At 38.9% G+C, this 17,957-nt stretch overlaps 1 protein-coding gene across 1 annotated transcript in view; it reads left to right on the forward strand.

Annotated features, from left to right (window-relative positions):
• Positions 1–17,957, forward strand: part of Setdb2 (SET domain bifurcated histone lysine methyltransferase 2) — a 64,940-nt gene that overhangs the window by 8,992 nt on the left and 37,991 nt on the right. The window contains 5 exon segments of the mRNA XM_057785654.1: positions 3,327–3,420; positions 10,851–11,411; positions 13,303–13,419; positions 15,783–15,952; positions 17,249–17,447. Of these exon segments, the coding sequence (XP_057641637.1) occupies positions 3,327–3,420; positions 10,851–11,411; positions 13,303–13,419; positions 15,783–15,952; positions 17,249–17,447 (1,141 nt within the window).

The raw sequence follows: 17,957 nt of genomic DNA on the forward strand, positions 1-17,957 counted from the left end.
AGCCAAGCATGTTTGGTTTTAAAAGATCAAAGATAACAAATGAAAACTATTCATAAGACTTCTGCCGTCAGATGTGTGCATTTTCTGCAGCAAGCAAATTTCCAGTTTTATGTAGCTACCTGTGAGATGTGTGAGATGTCACATGTTAAGTTGTCAATACCCCAAGTTTTATGTAGCTACCTGTGAGATGTCACAAGTTGTCAATACCCCAAGTTTTTTTTTTTTTCTTTGATTTTTTTCAAGACAGCGTTTCTCTGTAGCTTTTTGGTTCTTGTCCTGGAACTAGCTCTTGTAGACCAGGCTGGCCTTGAACTCCCAGAGATCCGCCTGCCTCTGCCTCCCGAGTGCTGGGATTAAAGGCGTGCGCCACCACCGCCCGGCTCAATACCCCAAGTTTTATGTAGCTACCTGTGAGATGTCTCATGTTAAGTTGTCAATACCCCAAGTTTTATGTAGCTACCTGTGAGATGTCACATGTTGAGCAGTCAGTACCCCAAAATTGGCCCTTGAAATGTCAATCACATGCCCTAGGCCTCTGTTATTTCTGACTTGCCTGAAGATTGTTGTGGGGAGGGCTCCCCATAATACCCACCATAGGTTTAATAATTTGCTGGAGAGGTGGTTTAGTTGTTAAGAGTGTTTTCTGCTTTCTCAGAGGACGCAAATTCAGTTTCCAGCACGCACACTGGACAGCTCACTGCACCTGTAACTCCAGCTCCTGGGGCTCTGACACACTACTCTGCCTCTGTGGGCACCTGCACTCGTACATGTCCTCCTCCACACATCCACACACAGACAGACATGCATGCACAGCATATAAAAATAAATATAAATCTCTTGAAATTTTTGCTGTAATTGCTTAGAAAACTCAAGTAAATGCATTCTGTCCTCTTAACAGTTTATTATGAAAGTGTTACAAAGATTAACAGCCAGATGAAGGATGTGGGAGACATCTGGCGGAGCCTAAATGCAGGTACTCCAGCCTCAAGTTTTGGGAGTATCCCACCCTCTTAGTAGATGAATGCTTCCACCAACCTAAAAGCCTCTGACCCACATTATTAGGGGAATTTGTGGGGATCTCATTACATAGGCATGAATGCGTGAATTACTGGCCACTCGTGACTGACTCTGTCTCCTGCCTTTCTTACTCCCTGCACTTGGTCCAGTCTGAAAATTCCAGCCCTATAATTGTGCTTTTTTTTTCTGTCTCTCTATTGGAACAGCCACCATCTGAAGCTGTGTAGGGATTCTAGGTAGCAGTCACTTCACTAGCAAACTAGACAAACATCACCCTGGAGGGCCAAAGCCTTTGGAAGTGTTTGGAAGTAAGAACAAAAGTTGTAATAGAAGATGCTGCTCTCACTGTCACTGGGGAAATCACAAGGACTGTAGTAATTCTATCAGGAACTAGGACAGACAAAATATATAATTCTTAATTATACCACATATATCAAGTGTAGAAAGCACAGTTTGAAGTTATTTTATCAGTTATCACCATTCTATAAATTTTAATGTATCATAACTTTGCTGTAAGTGTTGAAAGAGCATTTACCAAATCTTCATTTATACTGTTAAGTATTCTTAGCAGATTTTGCTGGGCTTTATTTTGCTATCAAAGTTTGGAGCCTTAAAGTTTTTAACTATGAAAAAGTTGTCTAGCGTGATGCAAGTGTATTTTGGGATTTTTTTTTCCCTCAGTATTCTCCATTCAGTGCTAATGTGTATTTTTAGGATAGGTTCTCTTAGAAATTCTTTCCTTTCCGTATTCTTCAGTAGCATTTGGAGTTATGGAGAAGAGTGTGCGTGTGCGTGTGTGTATGTGTATTGGAGCCTGTAAATTAAACTTGTAAAAGAACGTTTGCAGTCTAAAAGGTATGCAGTTGTATTAATTCATTGCACATAGAAGTGGATACTCTATGTAGCCGCAAGCTTTGAACGCTGGGGTCATGTTAGTAGGGAAGGTGGACAGAAGGGCACTCTAGGGCAGGTGACTTCTTAGAGAGTGGAGAACAGCGAAGTAGGTGTGACTTGAAAGGTGAGTGAGCCCTGAGGAAAATAGATGGGATGTACTGTAGACTGTGATAGGGTCTGTGTGGTCATGCTGTGAGCATCCTGTATTTTCATGTGATAGTCAGTCTTCTGGTTGGATCTTCTGGAAGAGGAGGTTTATAGCTTTCCTTCTTTTCCTTTGAGGATCCCTGTTTTAGAATATTAAGGGGAGAGAAAACCTTTTCCTGCATGTGTTGATTCTCAGATACTTCAGCTCAGAGCACTCCTTTCACTACTGCCTGTGGCACCTCTGCGCCTTTCATAATGGACACACCCTTAGTGACTGCAGTAGTTCACAGGAGAGGAAATGGTGGCAAGGAATTAATCCTAAGAGATACTTGTTTTCCTCTCTAAAGCATCTTATTTTCAGCTCAGTTGGGTTTTTGTTTGGAGTCATTGTCAATAGAAATACTATATCATGATTCTAGGTTTTATATAGTCCTGTTCACCTGAATTGGAACAGTTTTATCAGAACAAAAATGTATCTATTTGCCAGTATAGAAAAACAAAAAGACTTGGTGTTGAGGTCAAAACAAGCCCTTAGAGATCTAGTCTGTACTCCCTAGATACTGATTAAGCCACTAGTTACCCTTTCTTCCCTTGCTTAGTTACAACTTTAATCACTTGTTTCCCGGTTTAAAAAAAAAAAAAAAAAGAAGAAGAACAAGCAAAAAATAGACTTGGGTAAAAAAAAATATAAGAAATTACAAATAGATCAAAAGAGTTAGTCACATGCATTAAACCCTTTCTCAAAAGTTACCCAAACTTAACGCTTTATGATCTATTTGTCTATAAAATGTAAGCAGAACTACCAGTACTTGATATTTGCCTGGAATAACTTTTTTTTTTTTTTTTTTTTGGTTTTTCGAGACAGGGTTTCTCTGTGGTTTTGGAGCCTGTCCTGGAACTAGCTCTTGTAGACCAGGCTGGTCTCGAACTCACAGAGATCCGCCTGCCTCTGCCTCCCAAGTGCTGGGATTAAAGGTGTGTGCCACCACCGCCCGGCTGGAATAACTTATTTTGATTAAGTTGATATCAAACTCATTCTCCAGGAGTACTTTCTTCAAAGGTTTTAAATTTATATTGAATTATTTTCTTGATACTTTTGAAAATATCTACAATCTTATTGCCGAGTCTCAAAAATCTTAGTATCTTTGGAAATTTTAGTGTTCCGTATGAGCATGGTTTCTAATCAGTGAAGACACTGTTTGGCTGTTTTAGTGAATGATTTTTAACTCTGTGTTTCTGTTGCTCATATTTGTACTTTTTCCATGTAGATCATATACCTGTGACTCAGACTGAGCAGGAACACAGATCAAATGCATTTCCCTCTACATCCTGTGAGAACTTTCCTGAGGACTGTACCACTCCGTATGTATATTATCCGTGTTACTACTCCCTAGTATGCTGTTTACTAAATATCACTAGGGAATTACCTCCTGTTATAAAATTTAGCTTAAGATGTCTGTGTTTTGTTAATTGACTGAAATCTGCCAAATCACCTTTGAGAAAACCCTTATTACATTTGGAGTATTAAAACTGCCTCCAGTGTCAGCTCAGCATTGACAGCGTCTGTAAGAGCGACAGGTGTGAGGAGAAGCCTGGCTGCTTTACCGGCTCTTCAACCCCTGAGTTCACGTTCCTTAGCTCTCAGGAGACTTATGCAGAGCAGATCTAACTAGGTAAGGCCTGCACCACAGCCTCCTGTCATTGTGGTGAAACTCCCGGTGTGTTGCTGTGATCTGACCCTTTCGGCTATAGAGTTACGCTGGCCCTTGTAAATAATTCTCAAGAACTCCAGTCTGTGATGATTGTAGATAAGCACCGTTACGTGTGATTTGTGTAATTTTATGGACAGTAGAGCTGTCTTGTGGGCTTTTGTTTTGTTTTTCCAGACAAGGTCTCACTAAGAGCTGAGACTGTCCTTGAATTGTGACCTTAGCCTACCAGTTGAGAAGTCAGTGTAATTTGAGTCTCAAAATAATTTAATATGCTCTTACAGAAATCTAAGTTCACACTTCTTATAACTCCCCTCACTGACTTTTAGTAGCTCGCAAAACTTTTTATTATTAGAAATGATAACCCAATATACAGCATAAAGTCTTGTTAGTTTTTAAACACAGACCCAACCATTCTAATATAAGATTTCTTTTTTTCACAAAAATTTCTGCCCAACAGGCTGCCTTCCAGTTTCTATTAAGCAATAATGTATTTTTAAGGATACATTTTGTTTTTTTAATAATGTGTATATATGTGTGGATATGTACACATGTGAGGACAGGTGTGTCGGGGACACCAGCCTTGTCAGAAATACCTCTTACCAGGGTAGGGGCGTGGGGATCAGAAATAATAGTAAAGAGGAAGAAGACATGAATAAAACAATAAAACAGAAAGCAAATGATAGTGTCTGGAGGGAGTTCCAGTGAATACTGTAATGTTTTTAAAATGCATTTTTATACCCCATTCCAAAAGAGGAGAAGGCAACAAAAGACTTTTTAGACAATTAATTGTTTCAGTACTTTGAGACATTAAGTCATTAGCATTCTGTTAAGGTAGTAAAGCCACCCTAGACCAAATACCCTGAAGGCAGCCATTCCCTCCTGTTACAAAAGAAGGAGCAGAAGTATGCTTGCCTGTCCTGATCAGCTGTCTGGATGGAGTGGATCTATCTGAATGGGCCATCTTACTGTCAAAAGAACCAAGTAACCACATCCTGGGTCAGGAGTGTACCCCTGGTCTTGTGTACCCCTGGTCTTTGTACCCCTGGTCTTGCAAGCTATTAAAGCCAGTGAGGGAGTTATAAAAAGCATGAAAACTGAGGCCCTCAGTTCTCACAGAAGCCAGAAGAGGGGTCTAGTCCTCTGAGACTGGAGTTACAGGCAGTTGTTAGCTACCTAGCATGGAATTGAGCCACCTTTAGCCCCAAGCAATTATAATTTAAACCTAAATTTAAGATTTGGTTTATTTCTGGTAAACTTTACTATTTGGACAAGTTCATTATAGCAGCATACCGGAAAGCTTTTAATTTTAGACTTGTTCGTAATGCTCTTTGTCTTTCTAACTTTTCTTATATAAATACCTTTTGAACCTTTTATTATGATCACTGAAAATATATTGAAATGTGGCCAAAACCAAAACCTTCTTGCTTACTTACTATATCAGAGACTCTTTTTTTTTTTAATCACTTTTCAGAAAGATCTGTTCAAAAAACTTCAAATTTGCTTTACTCTGTTACTGTCTTACATACATGTCTCTTGCATGGCTGTCATGAGAAACTAAAGTTTACTGCTCTAGAATTCTGTAATAACATCACACTCTCTTAAAACTTGCATACATACACACATAGAGTATTCTGATTGACCTAGAGTTTTCTGACTTAACTGTTGGTTGGCAACAACTAGTGTTGGCTTCTTTTTAAATTCTAAATACTTAGAAGTCATGTGCTTGGTGTCCTCTTCTAGCAAATCAGGGTAGCATTTTCTCTATTTTGTTCTTTAGTATTTGAAGTGCTTCCCCCCCCCAAAAAAAAAAAACCTCTGGAGTTGAATATAGAGACCTTGATACTTTTAATACAGTCAAATTCTATTAATTCTTGTAATTGTTAGACCCTCAGTTCCTTTCCATTTGTGTCTGATCTTCATACCTGAGAGCCATATGTAAGAGGTGAAGATGGCAGCAACAAATGGACGGACTCTTCATTCTCTGTTATGTCCACGTCTCTCCTAGTATTAGTTTCTTGTCCTAAGCCTAGCATTAATTTTTAAATTTTTTTATTTGCACTTTGAAAGCCTCAATTTATCAGACTTGGTCTTAATAGTAGCTTCCGTATAGATTTAGACCAGCATTTTTGCTCATAACCGATCATCCTTCCTTTGTCATATTCCTTTAAAATTTCAGTGGGTCATAGAGCGCATAACTGTAATCTGATCATTTAGGAGGCAGAAATAGGAGAATCACTGTGAGTTCAAGGCTGTTAGTGAGTTCTAGTCCAGTGATGTCTCCACTGGGAGACCTTGTTGATGGATTGATAGGTAGGTAGGTAGGTAGGTAGGTAGGTAGGTAGGTAAGGTAGGTAGGTAGGTAAGCTTCCCAGAGACATCAGATTAGCCATGCTCGTGATTTCACACTCAAAACTTCATTTCTGTACTTCTGAGAGCTCTCGAACTGGGCTGTCACTCAGAAATAAGACCTGAGTTCACAATCTGGAGAGATCTTTCCAGATGAAAGTACATGTCTAATTAGACTCATAATTTTTTTCTTTGTGTTAAGAATTCCAAAGCTACAGCTCACTCTTAACTAGAATTCTGCTTGTTTCTTTCTTTCTTTTTTATTTTTTTCAAGACAGGCTTTCTGTGTGTAGCTTGACTGTTCTGGACTGCTCTGTAGACCAAGTGACCTTGAACTCAGCAATCTGCCAGCCTCTGCATCTCCTGAATCCTGGAATTTTTAAAGGGATGTGCCATCACTCTAGAAACTAGAGTAGTTTTAAAATAATTCCATTTGGATTTCCCCTGGAGGTTATGAGGGTATTTTGTTTTGGGGTGTGTATGTATGTATATTTTGTTTGGTTAGTGTGTTTTGTTTTTGTTTTTCTTTCAGTAGTTAAGCTTCTTAATGGTTAGTAATCACATAGGCAGACTAATAAGCTACATGGTTGATTCTCAGCCCCTGAATTGTTTAAGATAAACAATATGTCCATGTCATAGTGGCAAAGTCAAGTATGAAAGTCTTAGGGGTAGGCGGTAGACTTTTAGCATTTCAGTTTTGAGTTTAATTGGATTTCCATTCCTTATAGGCGATATTTCAAATTGGTAAATATAGTAAAACATTTAATTTTTTTAAAAGGCTCTCTCCTTTTATAAAAACTAGCTTAAATTTATTTTTCTTAGTCAAGTGCTTTGGTTTATCAAGAGCATTTTGGTAGAATTTATTAGGTGCAGTTCTGGCCATCACATAGTGACTGTGAACTTGCAGGTGCTAAAACACATGGGTATAAATATAAATCACTTGGTTTCTATTAGATGAGCACATGAATCTGGCAGATTAACTTTTATATATGTATATACACGTGCATACCTGTTTACATTCACAAACGCCCAGAGTGTGGCATAGCAAGCAGTGTAGGCACTAAATTGGAACCAGGAAGTGGGTGCTGAAATGCTGCTTCCTTGTTCCAGGTTCTTGTTACCACAGATTTTACATAGCTGCCCAAATAAACTCTTACGAATTACTAATTTCACGTGTTACTTCATGATGTATTTTTAATTAATTAATATCTTGAGAGATTATTTTAGATATTTAATGATTGTATGTTCCTAGTGGCTACTCAGCCTACTTTCTTATAGAACCCAAGGCCACCAGCCCAGAGGTAACCCAACCCACAATGAGTTGAGCCCTTCCCCACCAATCACTAATTTAAAAAAGGCCTTACAGGCTCGAGTGCAGCCCAGTCTTATGAAGGCATTTTCTCAGTTGAGGTTCCTTCCTCAGCTGACATAAAACTAGGCAGCACAGTTTATTAAATTATAAATTCCATTCATTCTTAATCACATTAAAAGTCATCCTGACACTTGCTGAGATATAGCCCATTATTTGGGATATTAGTACATAGGAGAGGAGGCATCAAGCACTATACTAGTTAAGTACCAGGATAACTCAAAAGAGTTAGGAAATTTCTTCTTTGTAAAATAATTTCAGCCAGTGAGATGATTCAGCAGGGAAGTGCACTTGTCTCAAACCTGACAATCTGAATTTAATCCTCAGAATTCACAGGATGGAAAGAGAGGACAGACTCCCAAAAGTAGTCCTCTGACTCCACATGTACACACAATAAACAAACAAATGTAAAAAAGACAAGTGTTTAACCACTACAGCCCAGAGAAGCCCATAATAAAGATGTATTGGTTCAGTTGCAAGTCTGTGTCCTCCATAACATAAGCTGGACCAGTAAGGCGCCTCCCATCTAATGATGAGGACAGTGTTCTGGTTTGAAAGTTGTAGGGCGTGAAGAAGCAATAGTCTTATGAAATGTAGCTGTAAAAGTTTTCACGCACTTTAAATGATCACAGGACCTACGTGAAGCAATCCTGATAGTTTGGCTGAGACCCAAACTCCACTTAATAGTCTTTGCATCTAGAAGAGTGCACCAGTGCCAGGGATTCATTCCTTCCTGCCCTCCTCCCCCACAAAATTTTGAACTTGAATTTTAGTTTCTAGGACTACCGACTAACTTACATTATTGTAGGTGGAAAATTGAATTAAATATCGTCACCACTAGGTGGCATTAGCTAATTTCCAAAATGTGACAAATGACATGGAACAAGTGACAAAATTCAATTTTAACAGATATCATAAAATGAAGGGGAAGATGCATTGATACTAGGCTAGAGGAAAAAAAGTACTAGAAGCATGAAGTTTGGGTTTGGACAAATAGGTGATGTGAGTCAGTAAAAAAATTCAACTTTGTTAGAAGCATCTGCTGAATTGTTTTGGGCAAAAAGATGTGATGACAGAAGCTTACCTTAAACTATTTCAGAAGAACGTGGGTGGGCAGGAGAAAAAAAGAATAGAATAAATTAAGTTAAAATGTCTATAATTAGTAAAGTCCACTGCCAAAGATCAAAGTTAAAGGTTGGTACAGCCATGTTAGTGAGACTTCAATTAATAGTTACTGACAGTAAAGAAAGAACTAAATTCCAATCTTTATTGTGTAGGAGTGACTGGGCATCTAACAGGGTTATGAATTAGAGAGTAATTTGGGTTCACATAAGCACTTAAGAATGTTTGGTTGGTGTGAATGATTAGAACAGCTGTGTCTATTAGTTAACATTAAATGTTATTATCTTTTTTTAAAAGATTTATTTATTGTATTACAGTATTCTGTCTACATGCATGCCTGCAGGCCAGAAGAGGGCACCAGATCTCATTACGGATGGTTGTAAGCCACCATGTGGTTGCTGGGAATTGAACTCAGAACCTTTAGATGAGCAGGCGGTGCTCTTAACCCCTGAGCCATCTCTCCAGCCCCCAATGTTATTATCAAAGTGAGGATGTAGTGAATTGCTCGAGCCCATGACTACCATGCACAAGGTCTGCTATCTGTAGGCTCAGAAAAAAATACCATTGACATTGAAGCTAGAATTCATTCTCCTACAGAAACTGGAATACTGATGACCTCAGAATTATTTTTGTTCTCTCAAAGCATTGTTTTCATGTCTTTGAGAAAGAAAATTTGTGTTAAGAGACATACATAGTAAACTGGAAGGAATAGGAAATTCCTGACTGTCAGCTCCTAATAGTCCTCTGAGAAGGTGTGGAGAAGACTGGCAGTGTATCTTCCCATCGTTAGATCCTGGAACAACTTTACATTCTCCTGGTAGTATGGACCTTTCTCTGGAAGAATTTGGGTTTTGTTAGTGTTGTTTTGTTTTTACCATTCTGTATGACCAGCCCAAAACCTATGCATGCGTTTGCTAAGGTGTAGTGTTTCTCTGAGCTGTAGTCCTAGTCCCTTGGGCTTTTTAAAGGAAGGCATGGATCATCATGGGTGTGTATCCTTATGCCTACTAGAAATGATGCCAGAGTTTTGTTATTCTAGTGCAGAAGTTTTGAGAATGTCCTTATTTGCTAAGATATCTGTAGTTCTCAAAGAGACATTTGGGTCTCTGTAAGAAAATATATTCTTGAATGTGTTTGATTATTTTTATTAATCAAGATTTTGTTGTTGTTTATGTGTATTCTTATTGACTGGTAATTCCTCTAAAGGGATGCAAGAATAGTCAGGAACTTGGTCAAGGATTTATGTCTGAAGATACTCATCAAAGCACTTACATAGAGACAAATTGAAAATAGTTCCAACATTCAAAGATTTACAAACAAGTGGTAGTATATTGTTTTACCCATTAGACTGTAATCCAGAAACACTGAGACTCCCTTCATTGATGAAATTGTCCAATTGAAGAAACTTGTCACCTGAGAAAAAAAATTGGCAATATTAACAAAATTTGTTATACAGTAGTATAATGTGATTGACTAACAGGAATGACAGAGATAGCTGTACACCATGAACAGGAATGACAGAGATAGCTGTACACCATGAAGTTGCTTCACATGCCACTAGTCATCCACTGATGTGTAAGCTCAGAAATTTTAGTGTGTTTCAGTGTCTAGTGCATACTAAGACGCAGGTGTTTGGGACAAAATAAATAAAATACCTGTTTTAATGTATAATAGACACTTAGTGAAATAAAATTCAAGTTCTTTGAAGAAGTTTAAAAATTGGGTTAAAAATACAAGAACTTTCTTTTTATACTTCTTCCCCTTAAATTGAATACTATCTTTTTTTTTTTTTTTTTTTTGGCCAGTTTGCTATTATTCTCGGAGTATCAATATGATTGGCAGCTGGATTACATATTATGGGGGAAAAAATCAGCTAAATAGTTGCTGGATGAAGGCACTGTAAAGGAATCTTAACAAATTTTCTTAGCTATCTTAGTTTGACGAGGCAAAGGTGTGACAAATCCTCCATGAAGAAATGCTGTTCCCAGCCTGTGAACAAGGGCAGGCTCTGAGTGTGCATGTCAGAGCCTAGGAGAAAGACACAGCTAGCTCAAGCTTCCTGGAATAGTCTAAGTTACACCTCATCTTTCAATGCCTCAAGGATATATAAAATGTTTCAGAGTCTAGGTTATCTTCCTGCTGTCCAAGAAGATACAGTAAAGCAATTGCCACCTTAGTCTGCATTTTAAAAAATGAAGCAAGACTATGAATTTGAGATACTGATGATTAACTTACTCTAATAGGTCTCCAGGACAGAAAGCACTCCTGCCTGCGAACAGTAAGGCTGCAGACCTGGGGGAGAAGGAATGCCCTTTGAGCTCATCTTTCCAGAGCCACATCTGCTCCAGTGCTTGTCTGACGGAAACACCGCTGTCCTTGAAGGGAGGAAACCCTCTGCAGCGACCAATCAGATGTCACTTCCAAAGACGACACGCAAAGACAAACTCTCATTCTTCTGCCCTCCACGTGAATTATAAAACGCCCTGTGGACGGAGCCTACGGAACATGGAGGAAGTTTTCCATTACCTTATTGAGACAGAGTGTAACTTTTTATTCACAGACAACTTCTCCTTCAATACTTACGTTCAGTTGACTCGGAATCACCCAAAGCAAGATGAAGTTGTTTCTGATGTAGATATTAGTAATGGAATGGAACCAGTGCCGATTTCTTTCTGTAATGAAGTAGACAGTAGGAAACTCCCACAGTTTAAGTACAGAAGGACAGTGTGGCCCCGAGCATGCTATCTAAACTCTTCCAGCATGTTTTCTGTTTCATGTGACTGTTCTGAGGGCTGCATAGACATGTAAGTAGAAAAACGTGGTGTTACAGATAGTCTGCACGGAGACACATTTGTCTAGTCTGTGTTCCTGCTTGTCATTTTGTCTGTCTAAAACCTGTGCACAAATTGTCTCAGATAGATGAAAAGATAACATCTCATTAATTATAACTCTGCCAAAAATGATAATTTGAAATTTGTTTCCTCTAAGGATGAGTATTTCCTTTTCTGTGGTAATTTAGTTATAATAGCAATTGCAGTGCTGTTTTTGAGTATCACGCATGCCCAGACTCTTGAAATCCATTCATTCTCTTTGTCACCACACAAACCTGTGTGTTAGGTGATGTATTTCTATCACACAGTAAGGAATTAGTCTGAGAAACAGATTCAAAGAGGTCACAGCAGACAAGTAGGATAGGCAGTATTTGAACATTTATTCCTAATTTCTATGTCATTTGTTATATTTTACTTTTACAAATTAAGTATCATTACTGGCTTAATTTTTAGAATGCCAGTGTGCCCACAGCTTCTATTCTTTAACCATTGTATTGGCATTCCATCAAGAAAATGAAAACATGTTCTGATACGTCAAGACCTTGAGAAACATTTTTTTAAAGATGTGTAATTTCATATGCATCTGTAGGTTTGCAGGTAATTGGGTAGATTTGTGTTATATGTTTAGTTATCTCTATTCAAATTATCTACCTATACTAAGTAAAAGAGAAAGGGAAGTTATGTTAATATCATTATTCCATTATTAGCTGAGAGGTATATTCAAGGACCCCTGAATGTTTAAATTTTTGTATTAGAAACAAAGTCTGTTTATTTGTATTTCCTGTACATACCCTGAAGCACTACAGGTATCTTGATCTGATAATCCCTATGGTTGTTTAGTGACTGACTGACTGGTAAGCCATGGGGTCTGCCTGTCATTTTTCATTTCATATTGAAAAGATGATGAAAACTATCTACACTACAGCAGTTCCTTTACTGTAGCTTCAGTTCCTATGGTCAACTGTAGTCTAGAATTACCGTGCTGGAGAGGACCCAGGTTCAATGCCCAACACCCACATATCAGTTCACATCCAGTACCAAGGGATCCACTATCCTCCCTGGGCAGCAAGCCCAGGCACACAAAGGGTGCACAGAAAATAATAATAATCATCATCATCATCATCATTAGGTGGAGAAGTCTACATACACTCATTTCATAAGTTTTAAACTACATGCTGTCTGGAGTCATGTGATGGAATGCCCCACTTCATCCCCCCTGGAATGTGAATTGTCTCTTTATCCACACTGTTCGTGACCTGCCGGGTAGTCACTTAGAAGCCACATTGATCATCAGATCAAGTGTCATACTTGCAATACATTCAAGTAAGACTTATTTACTTAATAGTGGCTCCAAAAGACACAAGTAATAATTAATATTTGGGAAAATAAAGCATGCAAGGGCAGATTAATTCTGGCATCATGTGGCAATGTTTCAGAGTATTGAGAAAAGCACAGATAGACGTTGGTACTAACATAAGACTTTAAGCATTCAGAGGTCCTTGAATATACCTCTCAGCTAATGAGGGAACGACTATTAAAATAACCTATGATGGACAAGCAGAACTACAGCTATCAACAAATGAGTATTTGCTGGATAAAATGTCCATTTTGAAAAATTAAAACCCATATAACTAAATATCTGTTGCATGGTCAGATAGCTCAGTGAAGTTGATGTTAGTTGTAATAAGCTTTTGGTTGGTATTATTTTTCATATTATGTCTAGAGGAGTTTCCATATAATCCTTGAGCAAAAGCCCTCTTATAAATAAAAGTACACCATTTTTTTTATGTCATTTACACTTTTACCGAGTCTTATAACTTGGTGATTTTTTTTTATTCTGACTTCTCTACTGCCTTTCTTTTAGACAGAAATGTGCATGTCTTCAGTTGACAGCAAAGAATGCCAAAGCATGTTCCTTGCCACCTGATGGAGTATGTATTGGATATAATTATAAAAGACTGCAGAGACTTATACCTACTGGGTGAGGAACCTTAGAGATTTGTTGCAGGGTGCATTTCTGTGGAGGATGGTACTTTTGTAAGTTGTGTGCATGGTGGGGTGGTCCTTGTGCCTGTGTGTAGACACACTGGGAGCCAGAGGTCAAAGTCCAGCATCTTCCTCAGTCACTGTCCATCTTATTTATTTTTTCTTATATGTTCTCTTTCTGAGACAGGAGCTTCCCACTTTGGCTAGACTCCAGCAGGCCCCAAGGTCCTACCTGCGTCTGCTGCCCTCCCCACACCTGGGGTTGCATATGGTCTCTACCATGTCCAGCTTGTATAAGAGTTCTGAGCAGCTGAACTCAGGGCCTCATGCTTCCATAGCAAGCATTTTAACTGCTGGCTCATCTCCCAGGCCCAGAGAGTACTAGCTTTCAGTATGGTCTACAGGCTTACAGGTTTTGTTTATATTTGTTTCTCATACTGAAAATCTAAATTACTGATAGTAGCATAAAAACATTGTATATTCTTAGAAATGGAACTGAGACGCCACACATGTATCAAAATATATAACACTCATCTGCTTCAAGCCTAAGTCCTCAGGAAATGAGTGACTCTGAGTTGTCAATTTTCCCATTAAAACTTGCACCTCCAGCACATGAGAGGCAGAGGCTGGATGATACTGAGTTCAAAACTAGCCTGAGCTATATAGGGAAGCTGTTTCAAAAACAAATGAAGGGGCTGAGGAGCTAACCCAATGGGAAATAGCATGAGGAAATGGGTTCAAATACCCAGAACTTAGACAAAAAGCTATACACTCCTGTAACCACAGAGCTATTCAAGGCTCAAGATATAGGTCCTCTGGAACTTGCTGGCCCTAGCGTGACTTCAGGTTCAGTGAAGAGATCCTGTCTGTAGGGACCAATGCAGACAGTGGTAGAGCAGGACACTTGACATCCTTTTCTGGCTTCTGTGCTTGTATGGCTGTGTGCAACACACGCATGAGGATGACCACACACACATACATACACACATGCACACACATACACTAATATATATTTATTAAAAGAATGAAGGAAACTGATTTGTCAGTTGATAATTTTCAGTCTATCAAAATTGATGCTAAGTAATAAAACAGAACTAGCATTAGAAGAGTTTCATCCTATACATTTCCTTTATACATTCCAAAAGCTAACATTTCCTGTGTGCTGAGCACCATGTTACATATCTGGTAAATATTGTGATGTTGAAACAGTCCTGTATGCTAAGTTCTAGTATACAAACTTCTCATTTGAAGTTGGAAAGATACCTCAGTGGTCAAGAGCACTGGCTGCTCAGGTTCAAATCCTAGCACTCACATGAGGGTTCACATTGGACTATACTTCTGGTCTCAGAGGTCCAGTGCCCTCTTTTGATTTCTGTGTGCACTAGGCATGCAGGTGGTATAGTTATGCATATAGGTAAAACAGTCATATACATAATGATAGATAGATAGATAGATAGATAGATAGATAGATAGATAGATAGATAGATAGATGATAGCTAAAATAAACTCCATTTTAAAAACATAAACTATGTTGTAAGCCACGCCATGTTGTGCTGCCTTATGCCATACGCCACCTTTTTGGGGTGACTACTGTTATCCTAGTCACAGAGAGTTCTAAGGCCTGAGTTTGCCCATGTTTATTTTTCCATATACTTTTTTTTTTTTTTTTTTTTTTTTTTTTGGTTTTTCGAGACAGGGTTTCTCTGTGGCTTTGGAGCCTGTCCTGGAACTAGCTCTTGTAGACCAGGCTGGTCTCGAACTCACAGAGATCCGCCTGCCTCTGCCTCCCAAGTGCTGGGATTAAAGGCGTGCGCCACCACCACCCGGCTTTTCCATATACTTTTAAACGCCAATATGAAAGGGAGGAAGAAGGCAAAAGACTGCTTTAACATGATACAAAGGATGACGGGAACAGTTACTTGCTTCAATACTTTGAGACATCAAGTCATGAATTCATGAGAAAAGCATTCTGTTGTATAGGCAGCGAACCCTTTAGGCATCAAGTATCCTGAAGGGAGCCACACTTCCTAATTTAGAAAAAAAAGCAGAAGTGTGCTTCAGTTCTCTGACCTTTGTTCAGGGTGGAGAGGGTACACCTGTACACACCATCTTAATGTTCAGAACACCAAGTAGCCACTCCCTAGGTCAGGGTGTGTAACCACAGTTGTTATCAACAACTTTGAGCAACCTCAAAGACTCTGACCTTCAGACAAGGTGGAATAGGCTCTCATTTTGGGCCTCCACAAACTAAAGCTAGTAACCCAGGCAGTCTAGCCCTAAGTTAAGAGGAGTAGCAATACACGTTTCATTTTGCTTTTTAGGCCATCTAATTTACATTGTCTTCTGTGTTATTGCCAGCATTTACGAATGCAACCTGATGTGCAAGTGTAGCCGTCAGTTGTGTCAAAACCGAGTCGTCCAGCATGGTCCCCAGGTGAGGCTGCAGGTGTTTAAAAGCGAGAAGAAGGGCTGGGGAGTGCGCTGCCTGGATGACATTGACAGAGGGACATTTGTGTGCATTTATTCAGGTAAAGCAGAGATTTGTTTTCTGGTTATCCTCAATTGCACCTGTATACATCTGAATCTACGTTGTCCTAGTCAGTATTGGCACCTTTTAGCCGGGTGTTGAACAACAAGATGCAGGGGGAGCATCAAAGGAGACAAGTCACTGGGTTTTGTGTCCAAAGGCCATAGGTGCTTCAGAAAGGAAAGGCTGTGTTGCACCAGGACTTGGGACTTACACTGTCTTCACAGCCACAGAAACTATGGAGTAAGGTAGGGAACATTCTAAATAAGAGATCTGCATGGCTCACTAAGGTAGAAACAATCAAACCAAAGCTCCTCAACGTTTTTCCCAAGTTAGTATTTTTTTTATTATTATTATTATTATTTTTTTGGTTTTTCGAGACAGGGTTTCTCTGTGGTTTTGGAGCCTGTCCTGGCACTAGCTCTTGTAGACCAGGCTGGCCTCGAACTCACAGAGATCCGCCTGCCTCTGCCTCCCAAGTGCTGGGATTAAAGGCGTGCGCCACCACCGCCCGGCTTCCCAAGTTAGTATTGTAATGAGTATTTGCATGTGATGATTCAGACAGTTACTCTAAGCATCTCACTTGGTTCAGGGACTCCACACCACACCACTAACTACACTACTCCACCCAGCCTGCCTAGACATTCGTCCTGTTTCTCAGAGTAGCTCTCGAGTGGAAGCTGTCCCTGCACCCTAAGTGGTGTCCAGGAAGCATGATTGGCAGTCTCTGCAGACTAGAACATACACCTAAGGCTGACCTAGAAAGATGAGTGGAATATCTAGCCACTAATTCTAACCTAAGAAGTATAATTTTGAATCCTGAAAAAAAATTGCTTTCAATGAGACAAAGATTTTAATATTAAACCGAGTATGAGCATAATAGGTAGATCTCACACATTTTAAATAGATCATTTTTCAAGAGTCTAAGGTTTCAAACTTAAAAAGAATTTAAACAAGTTTGCTTTTCATTGTCTAGAGGACTTTTTTCATTTTTATTTTACATTACTGTGGATTTCTTTCTTTTTAAATTGCCAAAATAAAAGACTATTGCTTCTTTTTAAATAGCTCATATTTATTATGAATGTAAGACAATGAGTCTCCCATTGGCCTTTTTTTAGTGTCTTGGAATGGTTTTCTTGGATGAGTTACCTCAAGTCTAGACTTTGTAGTGTAGGGTGAGTTTATCTTTTCTAGAAACACAGTGCACTTAGCACAGAGTTTTTATTTACAGAGAAGCTTGTGCCTACTTGTTGGAAGAGGTTGTTTTCTGTTTTGATCACTGTCTGTTGTATTTCAGGAAGATTACTAAGCAGATCCACTCCTGAGAAAACCAATACTGATAAAAACAGAAGAGAACAACAAAACGATTTGGAAAATGAGCTTTCCAAAAAGAGGAAAATAGAAGTTGCATGTTCAGATTGTGAGACACAACCTAGCAGTCCTAAAAATGAGCAATGTTCTCTTAAGTTTAGCTGTGATCTCAGAGAACCTGTAATGTAAGTGAAAACTTCAGATCATGGTGTCCTCCCTTGTTAAGGATCAAGAATGTTTGGGTTTTTCCCTGTTTGTGTGTGTGTGTCTCTCTCTCTTCCCATCTCCCCTCCCCTAAACATCTTCTCACCTCATAAATTAAATTTAACACTCAAATCCAGCATTCTAACCTTAAAAATCTGGCCAACACATTTCCTTTGGTGTCCCATTTCTGAGTTCACTGTGGATAACTTTCATCTGACTCTATGAATGTTAGAAATTTTAATTTTACTTTTATATCACCATTCTATTTGAAAAGCTTTATTAGGATTATTTTTTAAAACACATTTTAAAATTATTAGTAGCTAATGATTACCTTTTCCTTCCTCAAATAAATAATATAGGTGTGATATAGATTAATTTCTTTTTAAAATTTTTAATTTTATTTTATGTATATGGTGGTGCACTCAGGGACCAGGGTGGGTGCTGGGACTTGAACCCAGGTCCTCTGGAAAAGCAGCTAGTGCTTTTAACCA

This window comes from Chionomys nivalis, chromosome 12, assembly GCF_950005125.1.
Source record: "Chionomys nivalis chromosome 12, mChiNiv1.1, whole genome shotgun sequence".
Classification (NCBI taxonomy): domain Eukaryota; kingdom Metazoa; phylum Chordata; class Mammalia; order Rodentia; family Cricetidae; genus Chionomys; species Chionomys nivalis.